At 37.9% G+C, this 21,454-nt stretch overlaps 1 protein-coding gene across 1 annotated transcript; it reads left to right on the forward strand.

Annotated features, from left to right (window-relative positions):
- Positions 1-11,096: 11,096 nt before the first annotated feature.
- On the forward strand, positions 11,097-12,023 carry LOC114703471 (olfactory receptor 5B3-like). The gene has a single exon (XM_028884318.1). The coding sequence runs from the start codon at positions 11,100-11,102 to the stop codon at positions 12,021-12,023; it is 924 nt and encodes a 307-aa protein (XP_028740151.1). The 5' UTR covers positions 11,097-11,099.
- The last annotated feature ends 9,431 nt before the right edge of the window (positions 12,024-21,454 follow it).

A 21,454-nucleotide genomic window follows, 5' to 3' on the forward strand; every position in this document is an offset into this window, starting at 1 on the left:
ACCAAATGTGAGGTTGAGCTGTAGGCCTTGTGTACATCCTATTTCACAAATTAGTCTGTCAGATACGCTAAGCCTGTAAGCCAAAGATGATGCCCCAATGTGCAGAGAAACCTAAGGTGACTGGCCAGGTTTCTGTCATAATAAATTTTTTGGAAGTTACTTGTTTGTACTTCCTGTTTTACTAGGTAATATTATTTCCTTATTGGGTCTCTGAGGGAGTTGAAGATTAGACAGTTGTAGTAACAATTTTCCTTGTTAAGAAATTCCATCCATTTGCCTGCAAACCGCATGATGTCATTGTTTTTCTCTGCTGAGTAGTAATCCATTGTGTATATGTACCACATTTTACTTATCCATTCTTCAGTTGAAGGGCATCTAGGTTGTTTTCAGGTTCTGGCTATTACAAATAATGCTGCTATGAACATAGTTGAGCATGTGTCCTTGTGGTATGATTGAGCATTTCTTGGGTATATGCCCGAGTGTTATAGCTGGGTATAAAGGAAGATTGATTCTCAATTTTCTGAGAAACTGCCATATTGATTTCCAAAGTAGTTGTACAAGTTTGCATTCCCACCAACAGTGTAGGAGTGTTCCACTTGCTCCACATCTTCTCCAGCATAAGCTGTCTTCAGTGTTTTTGATCTTAGCCATTCTGACAGGTGTAAGGTGGTATCTCAGGGTTGTTTTGATTTACATTTCCCTGATGATTAGGAATGTTGAGCAATTCTTTAAATGTCTTGCAGTCATTTGAGCTGTTTCTGTTGAGAATTCTCTGTTTAGCTCTATAGCCCATTTTTAATTGTACTGTTGGTTATTTTGATGTCTAATTTCTTGAGTTCCTTATATATTCTGGATATCAGTCTTCTGTCAGATGTGGGGTTGGTGAAGATCTTTCCCTATTTTGTAGGCTGTCATTTTGTCTTGTAGAAAAAAATCATCCTGAGTGAGGTAACCCAGACTCAGAAAGACAAACATGGTATGTACTCACTCATAAGTGGATACTAGATGTAAAGGATAACCAGACTGTGACTTACAACTCCAGGGAGGCTACTTAGTAAAGAGGACCCTAAGAATGACACAGGGATCACCCAATGACAGAGAAATGGATGAGATCTACATGAGCAAACTAGACATGAGGGGGTTAATGGAGGGCAAGGGTCGGAGAAAGAGAGCTTAGGGGAGGGGGAGGTCCCAGCTGGATCAGGAAGAGAGTGGGAGAACAAGGAAAGAGATACCATGATAAATTAAGACACCATGGAAATAAGAAGAAGCAGAGTGCTAAAGAGGTCCCCAGAAATCCACAAAGACTCCTCCACAGTAGACTACTGGCAATGGTCAAGTGAAAGCCCGAGCTGACATACTCTGGTCATTGCATGGCCAAATACACTTACTGTCACGATAGAACTCTCATCCAGTGACTGATGTAAGCAGATGCAGAGATCTACGGCCAAGCCCCAGGTGGAGCTCTAGGAGTCCAATAGGCAAGAGAGAGGAGCGATTATATGAGCAAGAGATATTGAGACCACCATGATTGGAAAAAGCACAGGGACAAATAGCCAAACTAGTGAAAAACACATTAACCAATAGCTGAGGAGCACCCATGGAACTGGAATAGGTCCTCTGGATAAGTGAGACAGTTGATTAGTTTGAACTATTTAGGAGGCCCCCAGGCAGTGGGACATGGACCTGTCCTTAGTGCATGAGCTGGCTTTTTGGAACCTAGGGTCCATGCTGAGACATTTTGCTCAGCCTTGGTGTAGGGAGGAGGGGACTGGACCTGCCTCAACTGAATCTACCAGGCTGAGCTGAATCCCCAGGAAAGACCTTGCCTTGGAGGAGGTGGGAATGGGTGGTGGACTGGGGAGGGGATGCAGTGGGTGTGGTGGGAGGAGGGAGAACAGGGGATCCATGGCTTATATGTAAAATTAAATTAATTATGAAATAAAATTAAAAAAAGAAATTCATTAAGAGGTGTAAAGTATATACATTTGAAAGATATCATAAGATAGTTTTCTGTTGGTAATAAAAGATAGGATAGAAAGTGAATTTGGTACTTTTTGGACTCACCAAAATAGATAATGAAATATTTTCTCTGAATTTGTCAAATGCAAATGGAGTAGACAATGATGATGTATTGATTGCTTGTATATATTTTATATAGCTATTATACTTATTGTATATAGTTCTTCTTATGTTATAACTTTTTAAATTATTATTTTATTTTTATTAGAAAGAAAAGGGGAAATGTGATGATATTTTATTTTTGCTGAAATGTGGTGATATTTTATTTGTGCTTTAATAAATAAGGTTTGCCTGGAGATCAGAGGAAATTGCAAGCCATTTTACATAAACAAAGAAGTCAGGCAGTGGTAGTATATGCCCTTAATTCTATCACTTAGCAGGTATGATCTCTATGTGTTCAAGGCCACACTAGGGAACAGAGCCAAGCATGGTGACCTACAACTTTAATCCCAGTACCAACCATAGAGACCTAGAGGTCTGTACAGTTAGACAGAAATCGACAGATCTGTGTAAGAAGAGGAAGTGAGGTAGCTGGGCTAAGCGAGCCAATGAGAGGGTAGAACAGCAAGGTAATAAAGGTAGCGTAGACAGGAGCCAACTTGCATTAGGAAGCTCCCAGGTTGTTGAGGTAAGCTTAACTGTGACTTTCCCTATTTGCCTAATCTTTCTCTAAGGCTTTCACCTGTATATTAGGCTCCATGTTTTTTTATTTAATAAGACCTTTTAGAAATTCACCTTCATATGAGGGAAGGGATTTGATGGATTCTGTTTAGAGATATGTGTTCTAAGGCCTGTCACTCTGCATAATGTCTGGCTGTGGGGTCTCTGTAATTATTCCCACTGCTGAAGGAGGAAGCTTCTCTGATGTGGCTCAATAAGGCAGAATATCATTAGGAGTCATTTTATCACTACTTTTTGTTTGTTTTAAAGACCAGTAGTATTTGGCTTTACTCTAGATTTCTGAACTATATAGTCTCTGTTTCTTGACAACCCAAGCAGGTCGTATATGGGTTCCATTTTGTGAAGTGAGCCTTAAGTCAAATAAGAGATTGGTTGCTTACTCCCATAAGCTTTGTTCCACTATTGTCCTAGAATATTTTACAGGCAGGACTGCAGAGTAGAATAAAGGTTTCATGGCTGGGTTCATGATTACATTTCTCTTTTGGTAGCCTTCTGAGCACCTTCCTGTAGCAAAGACACTAAAACATGGGGGTGAAGGTTTATATGTAGGCACCAGTTTGACCTCTCCATTTTCTGTGTATTGTGTGAGTGTTGTCCTTAGCAATGGGGCCTTGCTGTCAGTTTGTGGAGAGCAACCTAGTGTCTTTACAATGGCCTGGGTCGTTTGGGAATTTCCATGGCACCCCTTTGGTCAACAGCCCAATTGGGTATAAATTTGTCCTGGTACTGTAAGCTTCATTTGGTGACAAGAGATGGCAAGCTGTGACTCTGTCTCCCCTCATTATTTGGGGAATCCATTAAGGTTACCTTTATATATTTTAGGAGGCTTCCACTGCACTAGTTTTCCATACCACCCCTCAAATGTCTCTCAATTCTAGCTGTCCCTCCCTGCAATCTTTCCCTCAACTCCATCTCCCCTCACCTGTCCCACCTGATTTTTGCTTTTGTTTCCTGATTCCTCTGCCATCTGTCCATTCATAAAATCTATTCAATTTCCTCTCTGTAAGAGAAACCCATGTATTTTGCATTCTTAAACTCATTGAGTCATCAATCACAACTTGGTTATGATTTTTTAGTGACTAATATCCACCTATAAATGAATACATACCACATACATTTTTCTGGTGCTAAGTTACCTCACTCTGGATGTTTTTTTTTTTTTTCTGGTTAAATCCATTTGCCAGAAAATTTTATGATGTTGTTTTTTCTTTTTTTTTCTCCTGTATTTTTTTTAATTTTACAATACTATTCAGTTCTACATAATAGCCACAGATTCCCTTGTTCTCTCCCTTCCTGCCCCCTCCCCTTCCCCCCAGCCCACCCCCCATTTCCACCTCCTCCAGATCAAGGTCTCCCCGAGGACTGGGATCGACCTGATAGACTCAGTCCAGGCCGGTCCAGTCCCCTCCTCCCAGATTGAGCCAAGCGTCCCTGCATAAGTCCCAGGTTTCAAACAGATAACTCATGCAATGAGCCCAGGACCTGGTACCACTGCCTAGATGCCTCCCAAACAGATCAAGCCAATCGACTGTCTCACCTATTCAGAGGGCCTGATCCAGTTGGGGGCCCCTCAGCCTTTGGTTCATAGATCATGTGTTTCCATTCATTTGGTTATTTGTCCCTGTGCTTTATCCAACTTCGGTTTCAACAATTCTCGCTCATATAGACCCTCCTCTTTCTCACTAATTAGACTCCCAGCGCTCCACCAGGGGCCTAGCCGTGGATGTCTGCATCCAGATTCCTCAGTCCTTGGATGGGGTTTATGGTACAGCTATTAGGGTGTTTGGCCATCCCATCACCAGAGCAGGTCAGTCCCGGCTGTCTCTCGACCATTGCCAGCAGTCTTTTGTGGGGGTATCCTTGTGGATTTCTGTGGGCCTCTTTAGCACTTTGTTTCTTCCTTTTCTCATGTGGTCTTCATTTACCATGGTCTCCTATTCCTTGTTCTCCCTCTCTGTTCTTGATCCAGCTGGCATCTCCCGCTCTCTTTCCCTTGACCCTCACCGTTCATTGCTCCCACTCATGTCCAGGCTGTTCATGTAGATCTCATCCATTTCTCCGTGTCTTTCTTGGGGTCCTGTTTTCCAGGTAGCCTCACTGGTGATGTGTGTAGCAGTCCAGTCATCCTTTTCCCACATCTAGCATCTTCCTGTGAGTGAGTACATACCATATTTGTCTTTGTGAGTCTGGGTTACCTAACTCAGGATGATTTTTTCTAGATCCATCCATTTGCCTGCAAACCTCATGATGTCATTGTTTTTCTCTGCTGAGTAGTATTCCATTGTGTATATGTGCCACAATTTATTTATCCATTCTTCAGTTGAAGGGCATCTAGGTTGTTTCTAGGTTTTGGCTATTACACACAATGCTGATATGAACATAGCTAAGCAAGTGCTCTTGTGGTATGATTGAGCATTTCTTGGGGATGTTGTTTTTTCAACAGCTGAGTAATACTCTATTTTGTTAATGTATCACATTTTCTTTACCCATTCTTCTGTTGGGGGACATCTAGTTTCTGGCTATTATTAATAAAGCAGCAATGAACATGGTTGAACAAGTGTCCTTGTGGTAGGATGAAGCATGTTTTGGGTGTATTGCCAATTTTGATACAGCTGGGTCTTGAGATAGATTAATTCCTATGTTTCTGAAGAACTGCCAAACTGATTTCCATAGTGGCTATACTTTTCACTCCCATCAGCAAGGGGTGAGTTTCCCTCTTATTCCTTGTTCTCAATGGCATGAGCTGTCATTTGTGATATTGATCTTAGCCATTCTGACAGGTGTAAGATGAAATCTTAGATTAGTTTTGATTTGCATTTCCCTGATGGCAAAGGATGCTAAATGTCTCTTTGTTTCTCAGCCATTTGCATGTCTTCTATTGAGAATTATTTGTTTAGATCTGTACTCAATTTCTTTAGTTGGGTTATTTGGTTTTTTGATATCTAGTTCTTGAGTTGTTTATATATTTTAGATATTAGTCCTCTAGCAGATGTGGGATGGGTAAGCATATTTTCCCATTCTGCAGACTCCTGCTTTGTCAGTAAGATGATGTCATTTGCCATGAAGAACCTTTTCAATTACATGAGGTCCCATTTATTAATTGCCAGTCTTAGTGCTTGCAATATTGGTATTCCTGTTCAGGAAGTCGTTTTCTGTGCTGATGACCCCAGTTTCTTATCTATTGACTTCATTGTGTCTGGTTTTATGTTAAGGTGTTTGATCCATTTGGAGTTGGGTTATATCAGAAGATTCATAGATAGGACAGAAAAATGAGAGTTTATTACAATTATATTTTAATTAATTTCATTTTTCACTTTCAACATGCTTAAATTTTCTACTAAAAAGCAATAGATGGGGAAGAAATTCTGTCAAAAACATTCTGTGCAACTAGCTTTATCTTGATACCAGGGTCAGATAAGGAAATTTAATAGTTTTGTCAACTTGACAAAATCTAGAGCCACTTGGGAAGAGAGTCTCAGTGAACTATTATCTAGAGTAGACTGACCTGTGAATGTCTGTTGGGGATTTTCCTGATTTACTGGAAGAACTGGACACTGTGGGCAGAGGATCCTGAATTTTGTAAGAGTGAAAATGAGTTGATCATTAGCATGCAACATTAAATCATTGTTATCTGCTCTTGATTGTGATTAATGTGAGAAACTCCTTCAGGTTTCTGCAGCTTTGAATTCCCTGTAATGATGGACTGTAACCTGGAAGTGTGACCCAAATTAATTACCTAACCTTTAAGTTGCTTTTATCAGATATTTTATTATAACAACAGGCAATGAAGCTAAGACAGGGCCCAATGAGTTGAAGATGACACAATGAATGGAAGACAGGGCACAATGAATGGAAGACAGAGCAGAATGAATGGAAGACATGGCACAATGATTGGAAGACAGGACAAAATGAATGGAGGGTGGCAGAATGAATGGAAGACAGGGCACAATGAATGAAAGACAGGACACAATGAATGGAAGACAGGACACAATGAGTGGAAGGCAGGGCAGAATGAATGGAAGACAGGGCAGAATGAATGGAGGGTGGCAGAATGAGTGGAAGACAGGGCACAATAAACGAGGAAGTGGAAAGCTCACTATCTCTCATACGAGTATAGCTGAAAATTCCTCAACATGGTACTTAAAAACTAAAACAAGAAGTGCATTAGAAAAAGTTTTACTGTTATCAAATGGGATCTGTCCCAAAGACTAATAAAACATAGATTCTAGAATTAAAGCCTTATATCCATAGCCACATGATGCTTGAATTTTTCCCAAGAGAACACACTGAGACAAGGGTCTGTTTTCAATAAATGAGATTGGGAGACCAATTTATCCATATGAAAAAGAAAAATACATACACCTGAACTTGTCACCTACAAGAATATCTTTAAAATAAGTGACTTAAATGAAATCACAAACTATGACAATACTAGAGGAAAATATAGGGTAGACACTTGAAGACATTGCATTGCAATGTATTGAGTGTTTGCATTTTTTTTGTTTTGTTTCACAGATGACCACATGGAAAACACAAACAAATAGAAACCAACAAAAAATATGATTGCCTCAAGGAAGAAAGATTCCGTTTGGCAAAAAAATAGTCTACAGAATAAAAAGAAAAATGTACAAAATAGGAAAAAAAACCCAGCTAAAATTGTGCATCTGTAAAGCTATTTCTGATTTGTAGAGTAGACAAATAATTGCAAAATCAATAGTGAATAATTACTGAATGGAGACTTGTGAGATGCCTCAGTTGGTAAAGGAGCTCATTTCCACACCTGAGGGTCTTTGTTCAAATTCTGGGACCCATATGCGGGAAGGAGAGAACTGACTTCTATAAGTTATTCTCAGAGGTCTACACACAAATACCATAGATGAGTAAATAAAGAAATAAATAAAAACAAAAATGTGTTAAAATTTAAAAATTAATTTGTGATCAATAGAAATTAGCAGACATTTTTTGTAAAAAGAGGCATACAACATTCTGTAGAGTACTAACTATAAGTGTTGTCACATAAAAGAATGATCAAGGATTATCACCTATTATGACAAGTTACACTTGGCTATGGACAAGAAGTTGAGATGTGCTATTGGACACAAGGGGTTACTATTGATGGCAATAATATATTATGTTTTTGGAAAGACTAGAAGAAATGAAAATTCTATAAGGAAGGATTTTAAAAGTTTTTAAAACAGAGAAAGGGTGCTTGAGAACACAGGCATTCTTTGCCTAGCTTTATCTTTTACAGTAAACATTATATATAGAAACATTGCATGGTACCTCAGTAATACTCAGTAATGAGTTTTGTGTTTTCATTTATCCACTATAATGGAAATTTGACTTCTAAGATACAGGAACTAGTTTGTTCCCCAAGGCTCATTAATTGCTTTTCTCCTAAGAAGACAGGATGAGGATCTTCAGATATACTCTCAGGGAACTCTCCAGAGCTCTCTGAGTGTCTATAATTCTCTCTACATCTCTGTGCACTAGTATCTCAAATCCCAATGTGGCACACCGGGTGGCACACTGCTTGCCATTATCCATTAGATGCTGTTTATTTTCTGAATGGCAGTCATTGTTAACACATGCAGGTTTTCTGCCTGACCTGAATATCAGCTATGGGCCTTCAACAAATTGAAGAAAAACACTCAAAGATAAAAGTTACATTGATTGACTCTTATCTGGCAAATCCTTCATGTGTTTCCTTCTTCTGTTTTTATATAGAGACACAACCTGTAACCTGGGGGAGAGGAGTAATCTTGTCTGGTTTGCCTATAGTATGTATTCCTAATAAAGAGGTAAGTGACCCTTGAAGAGAAGTAATGCATGGTGAATTCAGACCTTGGTCTAAGCAGAAGTTCTGTCTTTCTCTTTTCCTTTAGAAAAGATTAAACATTGATCACCTTCTATGACCAAGCTCCTGGAAGAGTATTTGTGAAGTATTGAATAATGGCCTTTTAAGATTTTAGAGTGACCATTCTATGTAAAACATTCCACTACTAAAAACTGGCTACCTACTTTTCATTAACATCTTAGTGTGATGAATAATTCCTGAAAAAGAAATGGCCTATGAATATCTACTATGAGTTACTTGAAAACAGTTGTTTAAAATATAGTCTTGAGTGCTAAAACAGTTTAAAGGCTAATGATATTTTTCCAAAACTAGTTTTGAAATGCTGAGTCTAGGAATAATTGTCAAAATAGTTCAGGAGATTTAATGATTCATATAAGTTATAAATATAAAATGTAATTTGGTTGATGTAACTTTATTTTGTTCACTATATGTTTGATTTACTTGGAGATTAAAAATAATCATAAAAGACACAAACCCGGAAGATAAAATAATTTTTCTGCACACTGATGAAAGGCTAGATATAAATGCATATTCTCTCAATCATATTTCCATCCTATACCATGAGGTCAAGCTCATTGTTGGATATAATCTTAACTGTTACGCTTTGAGTGTTTTTCATACTGCTTACAAAATTGCAATTATCATGTAACTTCTTAGATATTAAGTTTTCCTATAAACACACTAAGAAATAATACTTTCAATTCTATTTTACATACACACACACACACACACACACACACACACTCCATTTGTAGATAATATAGCAAATGCTAAAAGTTATCATATGGCATATGATTGGCAAATAAATGTTTTCAAGGTAGACCTACATAATTAAAGTGGCCAAAGGCTGAAGAAACTAATGATAGGAAATAACAGAGTGGATATACTTTTAAATATTCCCAGCCAAACAAGAAAGTTTAAGTATTGTTGGTCTATAAGAACACTATGTCTATGAAATAAACAAAGCCCATAAACTAGGAACTAGGGATTCTGGACTTCTGTTCTTATTGTGGGATGATATTCTGAGAAAAGTAAAACTAAAAATTCAAAAAGAGGAATGCATTATCTAAATTTATGGATTACAAGAATGAAACTTTGAAAAGGATGGTTCATGTGAGATTGCATGTCCAGCGTTGGTATAAAACAAATAGATTCATAAGAAGGCACAGGCCCAAAGGCAGGATGGAAAATTTGGAAAGAGAATTTTCAATACTTAAACTTACCCAGAACTAAAGACCTGGGTGCTATTATCACATAGTAATGACAACATGATTGTAGTACTCACAAAAGCATGCTAAACAACCAGCATTTTCTTGCCTTGGATATGCTACTTTATTTTCCCAATAATACCCCAAGTAGGACTCATTACAGTCTTCATTTTGTAGGTAGCTATGTGGTGTGTAGAGGAGTTAGGTGTTTTCTAGGTAGTCACCAGATGTTCTGGTATGTATTTCTTCCAAGAACTTGAACTCTCTGTTTTAGTTAATGATATTTCTTCATTCCAAACTGCTTCTGAGATTGAACACACTCTCAACATACCTGTGAGCTCAACAAATCCAGTATGTACAGCATTTAGCAATATTGATTTAAGATAAGGTCTTCTTTGGGCTAATCATAATTTTATGTTTCTGGATATATCTGTATCAATGGATCTAGATGTGCTTTATAAAAGCATGAGGATATGTGTGCAAAGAAGAGTTAAAATGCAATTCAAGCTCATTACTTCATTCATAACTTTTAGCATTCAGAAGAAACATTTTATAGTTGGGAAGCTCATTTGTTTGATCTTTAATGATAGCAACTATATGGTGACCAAGATAAAATTAACATACAGTGTGCCCCTAAATTCACTGTCATTAAATGAAAGAAAACAATTATTCATTATAGTTAAGTTAAATTATTTTATAAAATTAGCTTGCAATGGGTGAAAAGTTTACCTGAATTGAAAGCAGAAGTTGGTAATTATATTATTTAAATATGCAGACAATTTATATCTCTTGTGCTTCACAATTTAGAACAATATAACAATTTATCAAAGTCATTATGTTATTGACAGAGAACAGGTTGTTTCTATAATGTCTCTTGGCAGGGAAGCACAGTAGCAGTTCTACAGAGCCCAAGAAATGTGAACAGGCATGTAGATACATTAATATAAACCATTTTCACACAGTTACTAAACTTTCTGCATCTGGTTAACAAATACATGTAATTTTTATTTTTGGTGGAAAATAAATTAAGATTTCACAGATTTCAATTCCTTTATTACACTATTCTTAAAGTTTTTTTTAAAAGTAATTCTGTGTGTTTGGGTGCATTGTCAACATGTATATCTGTGCACAATGTGTGCCTCATGCCTGAGGTGGCCTGAAGATGGTGTTAGATTCCTTGTTACTGGAGTTACAGACAATTGTGAGGTGCCAGGTAGGCGCTGAGTCCTTTGGAATAGAAAGCCATTGCTTGTAACTCCCGAATTATCTCTCCAGTCCCTTATTCATCTCTTTTTTTTGTAAGGCCTTCTATTGATCAACTGATATCATTGATGGAGAACAGGACAGAAATGACGTGGTTTATCCTGTTGGGACTGACCAATAACCCACACCTGCAGCTTCCCCTCTTCTTTACCTTCCTCCTCATCTACACCATCACCCTTGTGGGGAATCTGGGGATGTTTCTTTTGATTCTCTTGGACTCTCGGCTTCACAACCCCATGTACATTTTCCTCTGTCACTTGTCCTTAGTGGACTTTTGTTACTCGTCAACAGTCACTCCAAAAGTCATAGCTGGATTCCTTACAGGAGACAAGATTATGTCCTACAATGCTTGTGCCACTCAGATGTTCTTTTTTGCAACCTTTGCCAATGTGGAGAACTACCTTTTGGTCTCAATGGCCTATGATCGCTATGTAGCAGTGTGTAAGCCCCTACACTATGCCACCACCATGACAACAAGTGTGTGTGCATTTCTAGTCATTGGCTGTTATATATGTGGATTCCTGAATGCTTCCATCTATACTGTAAATGCGTTAAGTCTTTCCTTCTGTGAGTTTAATGTGGTCCATCATTTTTTCTGTGACATTCCAGCAGTCATGATTGTATCTTGCTCTGATAGACATGTCAATGAACTCATTCTTATTTATGTAGCCAGCTTCAATATCTTTTTTGCTCTTATACTTATCTTAATATCCTACATGTTCATTTTCATGAATATACTAAAGATGCATTCAGTGGCAGGATATCGCAAAGCTCTGTCCACCTGTGCCTCCCACTTCACAGCTGTCTCCATTTTCTATGGGACTGTCATATTCATGTACTTGCAGCCCAGTTCCAGTCACTCCATGGACACTGACAAAATCGCATCTGTCTTCTACACCATGGCCATCCCCATGTTGAACCCTATGGTCTATAGCCTAAGGAATAAGGAGGTGAAGAATGCATTCACAAAGATTGTATTGAGGTCAAAATAATATTACAGTTTTCAGTTCAACTTTTTGGAATGCACACTAACTGGAATCACTTCTCTAGTCTTAACCCTATTCTGAGTCATATTTTCTCATGCTAAACTGAATTCAAGAGCTTGAATTGCCATCTTCACCTGTGCATTGTAGTGTGTTGGCATCCAAATGTCAGTGTCTTGTTTGGAAGAGTGAAACCCAAATAAAAGGTGTATGATACATTCAAGATAGCTGGTGAAAAACCCAAATGACTATATTATCATATTCAATAATTTTTCATGCAATACTTTTCCATCACATCAATACAAATCTCTTTATACAGGTGCATCTAGAAGCCAGTTAAAGAGAAGACACTCACATAGGTTTCTTGTGAATATTTCTACAAATGGATATCAGAAAATTTCCAGAATAAAATGTAACATGGATTTGTGTTACATGTCTACTTTTGTGTTCATTCAGTTGTGCTCATTTCATAGGGGTATCCAAATATTTGTTTAATGACTAGAATATGAGGTTGTATTTATAAAGTGATACTGGAAATCAGCAGGCTTGTTTAAAAAATGTCAGTCACCCTCCCCATATAACTCATGGATGGCTCCTCTGGATAAAGTAGAAAGTGAATATCATCCTGAGTGAGGTAACTCAGTCAGAAAGACAAACATGGTATGTACTCACTCATAAGTGATACTAGATGTAAAGCAAAGGATAATGAGACCACTATCTACAGCTCCAGAGAAGCTAGGATACAAGGAGGACCCTAAGAGGGCTGTAAGGATCACTTTTGGAAAGAGAAACAGATGAGATCCTGATGAGTAAACTGGTGATGAGAGGGGGCAATAGAGGGTAGAGGATAGGGCATGAGAACACGAGGGAACTGGATCGTTGAGCTTGAGGAGGGAACGAATGGGAGAACAATGAAAGAGATATCTTGATAGAGGGAGACATTATGGGGTTAGGGAGAAACCTGGTGTTCAGGAAATTCCCAGGAATTCACAAGGACGACACCAGATCACACTACTAGCAACAGTGGTCAGGGTGTCTGAACTGGCCTAACCTGGTTATCAGAGTGGTGAATACCCTGTCATCATAGAGCCCTCATCTAGTAACTGATGCAAGCAGATGCAGAGATCCACAACCATGCACCAGGTGCACCTCCGGGAATCCAGTGGAAGAGTGGAAAGAGGGATTACATGGAAAAGGTGGGGTGTCAAGTCCATGATGGGAAAATCTACAGAAAACTGAACCAAGCTCAAAGGAACTCATGAATTTTATACTGAGAGCTGTGGAATGTGCATGGGACCGTACTAGACCCTCTGCATTAGGGTTGACAATTTTATAGCTGGGTCTGTTTGAGGGGCCTCTGGCAGTGTGATCAGGATATATCCCTGGTGCATGAGCCGGCTTTCTGGATCCCATTTCCTATGGTCAGACAACTAATTCACTCCGACAAAGTGGTGACGAGCTTGGTTTTGCCTCACCTGAGTATACCAGGCTTAGCTGTCCCCCCACGGGAGACAGCTTGTTGGAGGAGGGGAAGAGGGGTTGGGGAGGAATGTGGTGGAGAGCAGGAGGAAGGATGAGAGGGGGATCTGTGATTGGTATGTAAAATGAAAAAAATTTAAAAAGTCATGGAAAAGGAGCTACCTTCTTCTTTAATTTAGTTGTTGAGTGATATTTATCCCTTTTTTTTCCCAAACCCTCTCATTTTCTCAGTCTCCAGGAATATACTAATTACAGTTTTCCCTCCTCATTATCAGGTATAAGAGCTCAAGTTGAAACATTCAGCTCTATTTCCTGGCTGTTTATTACAGAGATGGTTCAATATAGGTCTTACTATCTTTCCTAATCCCATGAACTTTTAGCAAAAAATGAATCTGTGAAGATTGTGAGAGGACTCAGTGGGTAAAGTACTTGCTGTAGAAACATAAGGTCATTAATTTAAAGCCTAATCATCTATGTGAAATGTGACCAATGTGCCTGGTGTCTGTAATCCTGACACTGGGACAGTCCAAACCATAGTGACTGTCACCTTAACACAGAATCTACTATAGCCAAGGCATGGAGAAGGGTGACTGCTATATGCTTCTGTAAGGAATACAGATTAACATAAGCACGATAGATAATTATAAGGAGCATGCCATACCCTGGTACTGAGTAAAAATAAAAAAGAAATAAAATCAATTTGGACAACAACAAGCGATCCTTGCAGTGGTAATCACAATATACAAGAAATAGAAAGAAATCATAAATGTTCCCAGGTGATTGTGGAATAAAGATAATATAGTGTTCAAATGGTTTGTATATAATATGTACTAATGATCCATACAAATATTTTATTATTTATAACAACAAGAATGTGACTGGAGATCACTAAGCTTTCATCAGGGATGGAGACATGATGGAATAGAGGAGTGTTAGCTAAATGAAGGGTGTATGAAACATCAGGTGAAAACCTGCTTCTTTTTTGTTTCAATTCTTTTCTTCTTTTTTCTTTTTGAGATTATAATATAATTATGTCATTTATCCCTCCTATTTCCTCCTTCCAAATTCTTCAGTATGCTCTTCTCTGCTCTCCTATAAATTCATAGCCCATCTTTTCACTAATGGATATTGCATGCACACATGTACACATATATGCATATATTCCTAAATATACTGGTTCAGTATAATGTTGCTTTTGTGTATGTTTTCAGGGCTGATGTCTTGATACTGGATATCTAATTGATATGCTCTTCTTTTCCTTTGGGAAAACTGCTTATGCTCCCAGCTTTTCTCAGTTACCTATAGTTCTTTGTGAAGGCTTGAGGCATTATGGGCTTTTCCTTTCCACATTGGCACGTCTATTTGGTGTCATCCTTTTTTAGCTTATGTTTGGCCAGTCATGTAGGTGATACATCATGGATGTAGTTTTTGATGTTACTAGGAGACAGAATCTCATAGCAAACTCCCTCATTCTCTGACTCTTAACAATCATTCTATATTCTCTTCAGCAATGTTTTACAAGACTTATGTGCATGAATGTTTTGTAGATGTATCTATTGGGAAAGGGCTTCACAACTCTGCATTTTGTTATTATTATTATATTTTTTTTTGGTTTTTCATGGGAGGATAGTGAAGGGGAATAGAATAGCAGGATGCAAGTGAATTCATCTGGAAAATGGTAAAAGGGAAGGCTGTTTAGGGAGAAGATGGAGATAAATACAGAAGAAAGAGGGAAGTGTATAAAATAACAATTAGGAAGTCTAAAAAAGTGACAAGGAATCATAATATTTATCTAAACAAACCTTATAATACACATAATGATGTGTATAAATATACATTTATATTTAAAAAAAAACTTTTATCATATGGACTGACAATGATTCCTCCAGCAAAAACAATACCAGACATGAAATGCTTTTATCTGAGTTGCTGGATAGGGATATCCAAGAGACTCCCAAACCATACAGCTTGTTGTTGTTGCATCTCATTGCCCCCTAGAGGTGAAAGGAGAGGAACAGTGCTGAAGACTCCATGCACTTCAGAAACAGAGCCCATAAACTCCTGAGCTGAAACTGACATGAATGTCCTCCCAGACTAGTTTCATCACACCAGAAGGCACAATGCAAGCTTCCAAAGGATGTAGACAACCAATAATCCTACCCGGATATGATGTCTATGACCCACATAAAACACCAATATTGCATAGTAACCATAAGGGTGCAATGCAATATTGGTAAGAATACCTTGGCAGTAACCAACAGTTCTCTAATTTTGAGACCCAGTCAACAAGAGGGATACCATTCCTCATTCTGGAAAGCTAGATAACCACTTAGTGCTAGTTTAATTATGGTTATTGTAAGAAAATCTATAACCTCTAATTCAGTAAACCAACACAATCCCTAACAATGATATGTAAATATTTGTCAGGCCCACAGGTAAGTGTAGAAACACACTTTTTTTCTAACCCAATGAAAACATATAGGCTAAAAGTAAGATGTTTAAGAGGGTAGATATCCTGTGTTACTAAATAGTGTGGCTCCTAAAAACTGTTGAGTTATAAAAACCCCAGTGATAGTTGTAGAATATTGCCTTATGAATTGTTGATCAGGGAGCTGTGGAGGCCCTTAAAACAATACACTCTTGGCATTCCTCCTCATAACTCAGTGTAAATATTTGATAAGATACCTTATAGCTTATAGCTGAAGGCAGCATTTACATTTGCTGCAATATATGAAGAAATTAGCCTGGAACTGAGCTTCTAGAAAGTGCCAGAAGGTTTTACACAGGTGGTTGAGTGAAAGAAGCCTTCAATTGTCTTCCACAGCTGTGAACCCTATGAACAACAGTGCCAACCTCCCAGGCAAGATGCATTGGTGTAAACATAGATTGGCTGTTATGGGGGTAACTAACAGTCCTCTCAATTTGAAGCTTAGTCTATAAAGGGAATTTATGGATGATACTAACAGTAAAAAGGAAAAGAAAAAAATGACTGAGGGGGTCTTATGCCCTGTGGTTGGTGTAACACTAATTTTAAATGGTTTTATTAATAATAATAATAATTAAAAAATCCATGCTGTGGGATGTTCTGTATGTTAAATGTATTGCTCTGATTGGTTAATAAATAAAATGCTGCCGGGCGTTGGTGGCGCACACCTTTAATCCCAGCACTCGGGAGGCAGAGGCAGGCGGATCTCTGTGAGTTCGAGGCCAGACTGGGCTACGAAGTGAGTTCCAGGAAAGGCACAAAGCTACACAGAGAAACCCTGTCTCGAAAAACCACAAATAAAATAAAATAAAATAAAATAAAATAAAATAAAATAAAATGCTGATTTGGCTAGTAGCCAGGCAGGAGGTATAGGCAGGACAAGCAGAGAAGAGAATTCTTGGAACAGGAAGGCTGAGTCAGGAGATGCTGCCAACCGCCAGGATGAGAAGCAGATGTTAAGATACCGTTAAGCCACATGGCAACTTATAGATTAATAGAAATGAGTTGATTTAAGATATAAGAACAGTTAGCAAGAAGCCTGCCATGGCCATACAGTTTGTAAGCAATATAAGTTTCTGTGTGTTTATTCAGTTGGGTCTGAGCGGCTGTGGGACTGGAACGTGAGAGAGATTTGTCCTGACTGTGGGACAGGCAGGACTGGAGAAAACTTCAGCTACAAACTCGGGATCAGTTATTGGAGTGAATGCTGAAAGATCAGAGAGGCAGAACAAACCACAGCCAACCTCACCTTGACAACTCCTCAGCCAATTCTGTTTCCATGAATCCACAAACTCAAAGCCTCTGGGTCCTCACTGGAATGGATCTCAGCTGATCTGCTCAACAGCCTCCTGGTCCTCACACCTTATATACCTTTCTGCTTCCTGCCATCACTTCCTGGGATTAAAGGCATGTGTCCTTTCCAAGCAAAGACATGAAATCTTAAGTGCTGGAATTAAAGGTGTGTGCCACCATGCCTGGCTCTGTTCCTAGTGTGGCCTTGAACTCACAGAGCTACAGGTGATCTCTGCCTCCTGAGTGATAGGATTAAAGGTGTGTGTGCCACCACTGTCTGGCCTCTATGTCTAATTTAGTGGCTGTTCTGTTCTCTGACTCCCAGATAAGTTTATTAGGGTACACAGTATATCAACCACAGGTGGGGATGAGGTCAGTGGGCTACTAATGTTCTTTTGCTAAACTGATATGGTGCAAATAAATTTCTAAATATTTATGTTTACATCAGTAGAAAAATACTACACTTCAGCCTTAATCATAGAAAAATGCTACCTCAGCATTAATTAAAGATGCTTCTTTTTTGCTATGAATGGTGGTGAATAAGGAGACTCTTGGCTGCTCAAGTTGCTAAGAACAAATGATGTTGGGTTTTCAACTCTCAGGAAGGCATTTATGTCACTCATTCAGAGGCTCAGAGAACATCACAGAGGAGGAGGCAGGAAGTATGTGAGTACCAGAAAATATGGAGAAGAGCTGCAAAACGTCTTCAGAGTATGACACAACAATTCAAATTATGATCTTATCGCAGCTGCCACTTCCTGAACTTTCTTGCACTGAACTGGGCCTATCAAAGTCAATATGGACAGAGAAGGGGCTCATAGAACTGTATGTACACTTCCCTAACTATTGGCTGGATTCTAGAGGAGAGACAATCTTGTTCTTCAGTTGAGAACCCACTGGTGTCCACCAAGCACCAATGGATAGTTCCATTTCTAAGGCCGCTTACATAGTTCTTGTTAAACTCAATGAATCTCCAAAGTCATGAGCATGAGAAGGGACCTTTTGGGGGGGAGCAGAAGGTGAAGAAAGACAAGCTAGGATGGGATGAGTGTAATAAGAATGTATAATATACATTTTTAGAATAAATTTAATAAAATATAAAAAACAGAAAAGAAAATTAGTGACTCCTCACTAGTTTACATAATTTTATTTATCAGTTATAAACTTTAATTTAAAAAATATAACACCCCTTTTTTTTCCCTGCAGGCAGGTTAATTGTCTCTTCTCTAGGAAAACTGGATGAGAATTCTTCAAGTATTCTCACAGGGGAAATCTCCAGAGCTCATCCAACCTGTATAATTCTCTCAAGTTCCCCTTACGTTGGCCTCTAAATCCCAACCTGACTCCAAATCACATTGTTTAGAAAGGACATCCTGCAGGGCATGATTCATTGGACATCATTAATCATCTGAGTGATATTCATTGTGAATACCAAAATGCCTTCTACTTACCTGACGACTTGCTGTGAACTTTTAGCCAGTATCAAAGAGATTTCCAAATATAAAGAATACAATGATGGATTTCTCTACTATCAGTGTATATTGATTGTGCAAAATAATGAGCATTAAAACATTTTCTATATGTATATAATGTATGCTGCCCATATTCACTGCTAAATGATTGATTTTTGAATTATACCTTCTTTTAAAGATAGCTATCTGCTCTTCATTATTTACAGAAATGTTGAGTTGTGTAAGAAAAGGAATTGTATCATATCTATTTTACCAGTAAGGAGGAGGTAAGTGATTCTTCTCAGGGCAACAAAATCTAAGCAATTCCTGTTGATTAGAAATTTGATCCATGCTTATGTTTTTTCCTGCCATTTTTCATCATATTAAAGAAGTTGGGGCCCCTATAGTAGGATTTTGGCAATATTCTATAGGAGATTTTATGACTCCAATATTATTCTGTATTGAGTGTTCTTTTGAGTCTCTCAGAATATTTTGCTTCTACATCATGTTTGCACTTAAATGAGAAGTAAAATTCATAAAACAACCATAGGTTGTCTGTATCTGATATGAGTCATATGAAAACAAAATGAGATGTTCAAAATTACATTTTTAAAAAAACATTGAGGTGAGAGTAGGCCATAAGTGCCATAATGTATATAATGGAGACTTTATTAGTCTGTTTTATAAATCATGCTTATTTCGTTCACTAAACAAAGACACATACAGGCGGTCTGATTCATGCTTTTATGTTACATGTAGCCTTTCATCTCATTGGGAGTTATAACAGATAAAAATGAGAAAGGTGGAATGGGATTTTGCTAAGCTGAAAAAGGTCATAATGAATTATAAATTAATAAATTCCTAATTTCACATTAAAGCTATTTTAATCTTATGCTTACTCATGGGAAATTGCTTAAGTTTTTGCATCTGAATCCTATCTTATAGTTCCTGTGTAACTTCTCAAATTCTCAGTTTCCTTACCAATGTATAATAGCACTATCTAACACACACACACACACACACACACACACACACACAAACACACACACACACACACAATTATAAACTCTTTCATTATTGTTTGTAGCAAATGCTGAAAGTGATCATTTGTGTTAAAGTTGGGAACCATGACATCTTTGAGGGCAGGCTTGTAGTTGAACTTGCCAAAGATTGATGAGTAAGATGATAGACAGCAGTAGCTAATTTTAGGTGGATATCCTACCAGAGTTTTCAGAGTAGAAAAAATATTTCAAATAATATTGTTACTGTACAAGAACAGATTCAAATAACTTTAAAAAATATGAAGCTTTGGAATAAACAGATCTGTGGTAAAGACAGTTAACCACTGACCTGTGATTAGCCTGTTTCACAACACTAACAAGACAAAGAATGGATTTTTAGAAGTCATGGCTTTTACTAAACTGAAATTCAGACTTCAAGAAAAAAAATTAACAATAGTCTATATGAAAATGTAGAAAGACAATGTTATTTGTTGAGTAAAAACAGAGATTGAGCATAGATGTTGAGCATACATATGATCACTGGCTGGAACTGGGGGAAAAGACAAAATGGAGAGAAAAGCTTCAAGACTGACATGCAAGTGAAGCCCTGCACTTTAGTATTCACCTTGGTCTAACCAATGTGAAGTCCCTGGACCCAGCCTAACACTAGTGTGATGGCAGTTGTCAGGCTGTGCCCAGCAGCCAGCATAGTCCTCTCATATGCACTTTGTTTACTGAATTCCACTTGGGTTTTGTGACTGTCTTTATTCTGTGGATGGAAAAATGATTTTTGGGAGATGAGGCTGCAGTGACTCCTACCTGGTCAGCAATTGCTCCAATATTGTCCTTTTCTAGTAGTGTAAATCCTGTCTCTGTCAAATCACTGTACTCACTCACTCACTCACTCACTCACTCACTCACTCACTCACTCAGAAAATTGTATTTTCAGGTTGAACTCATTCCCATAACTCCACTATCTCTCAAAAACTACTGTGCTCAAGAGTTGAACACCTCAATCAATTCAGAGGCTGATGATTTAACTACGAATTTTCAACATGTATGGATGTTGGTGATGGTGAAAATCTGTCTGAGATGGTGAAGATGAGACATCATCATGAAATTAAGAACTTCTTTTGTTTGTTTGAATTTTGTTACGAAACTATTTTATGTATTCCAGGCTTGTGTAATTAAGAAATTTTAAATTCATTAAGGACAATTTTGCTTTTAAGAGAAGAATCATTTTCATCTGGATTTTTGCTTTTTGTATTTGCAATGAGAAGAAACAGTGTTGTGAAAAATATGAAATTAGTGCTTGATCAGTCACATTATTTGTTCACTGTGAAAACATAAATACTGAGTTTCATGAATGGTGACAAAATTACAATTATAAATTCAGGTGATTAGTTTGATATAAATTCACTTAAAACTGACAATTAACAGACACTTAGAAACATTGAAAGGTTGGCATGAGTCCAAAGCAGATAGTGCCCATTAATAGTTTAGAAACAAGAATAAATTACTTAACCTCTTGTACCTTGTAATTTACATAAAAGTGGCAACCAATCAAATATGTTCCTCAGAAGAGGCAGTAAACACACTTCAAAAATGCCCATAACAGTGCTTATGCAATGTGAGCAATATGGAAGTATCAACCGTTCTGAGTTCAGGAGAGATTATATGGGAAAAGATTCAGCCAAACAAGTAATTTCTATTAAATTATCAAATTGTTAA

Source organism: Peromyscus leucopus, chromosome 1 (assembly GCF_004664715.2).
Source record: "Peromyscus leucopus breed LL Stock chromosome 1, UCI_PerLeu_2.1, whole genome shotgun sequence".
Lineage (NCBI taxonomy): Eukaryota > Metazoa > Chordata > Mammalia > Rodentia > Cricetidae > Peromyscus > Peromyscus leucopus.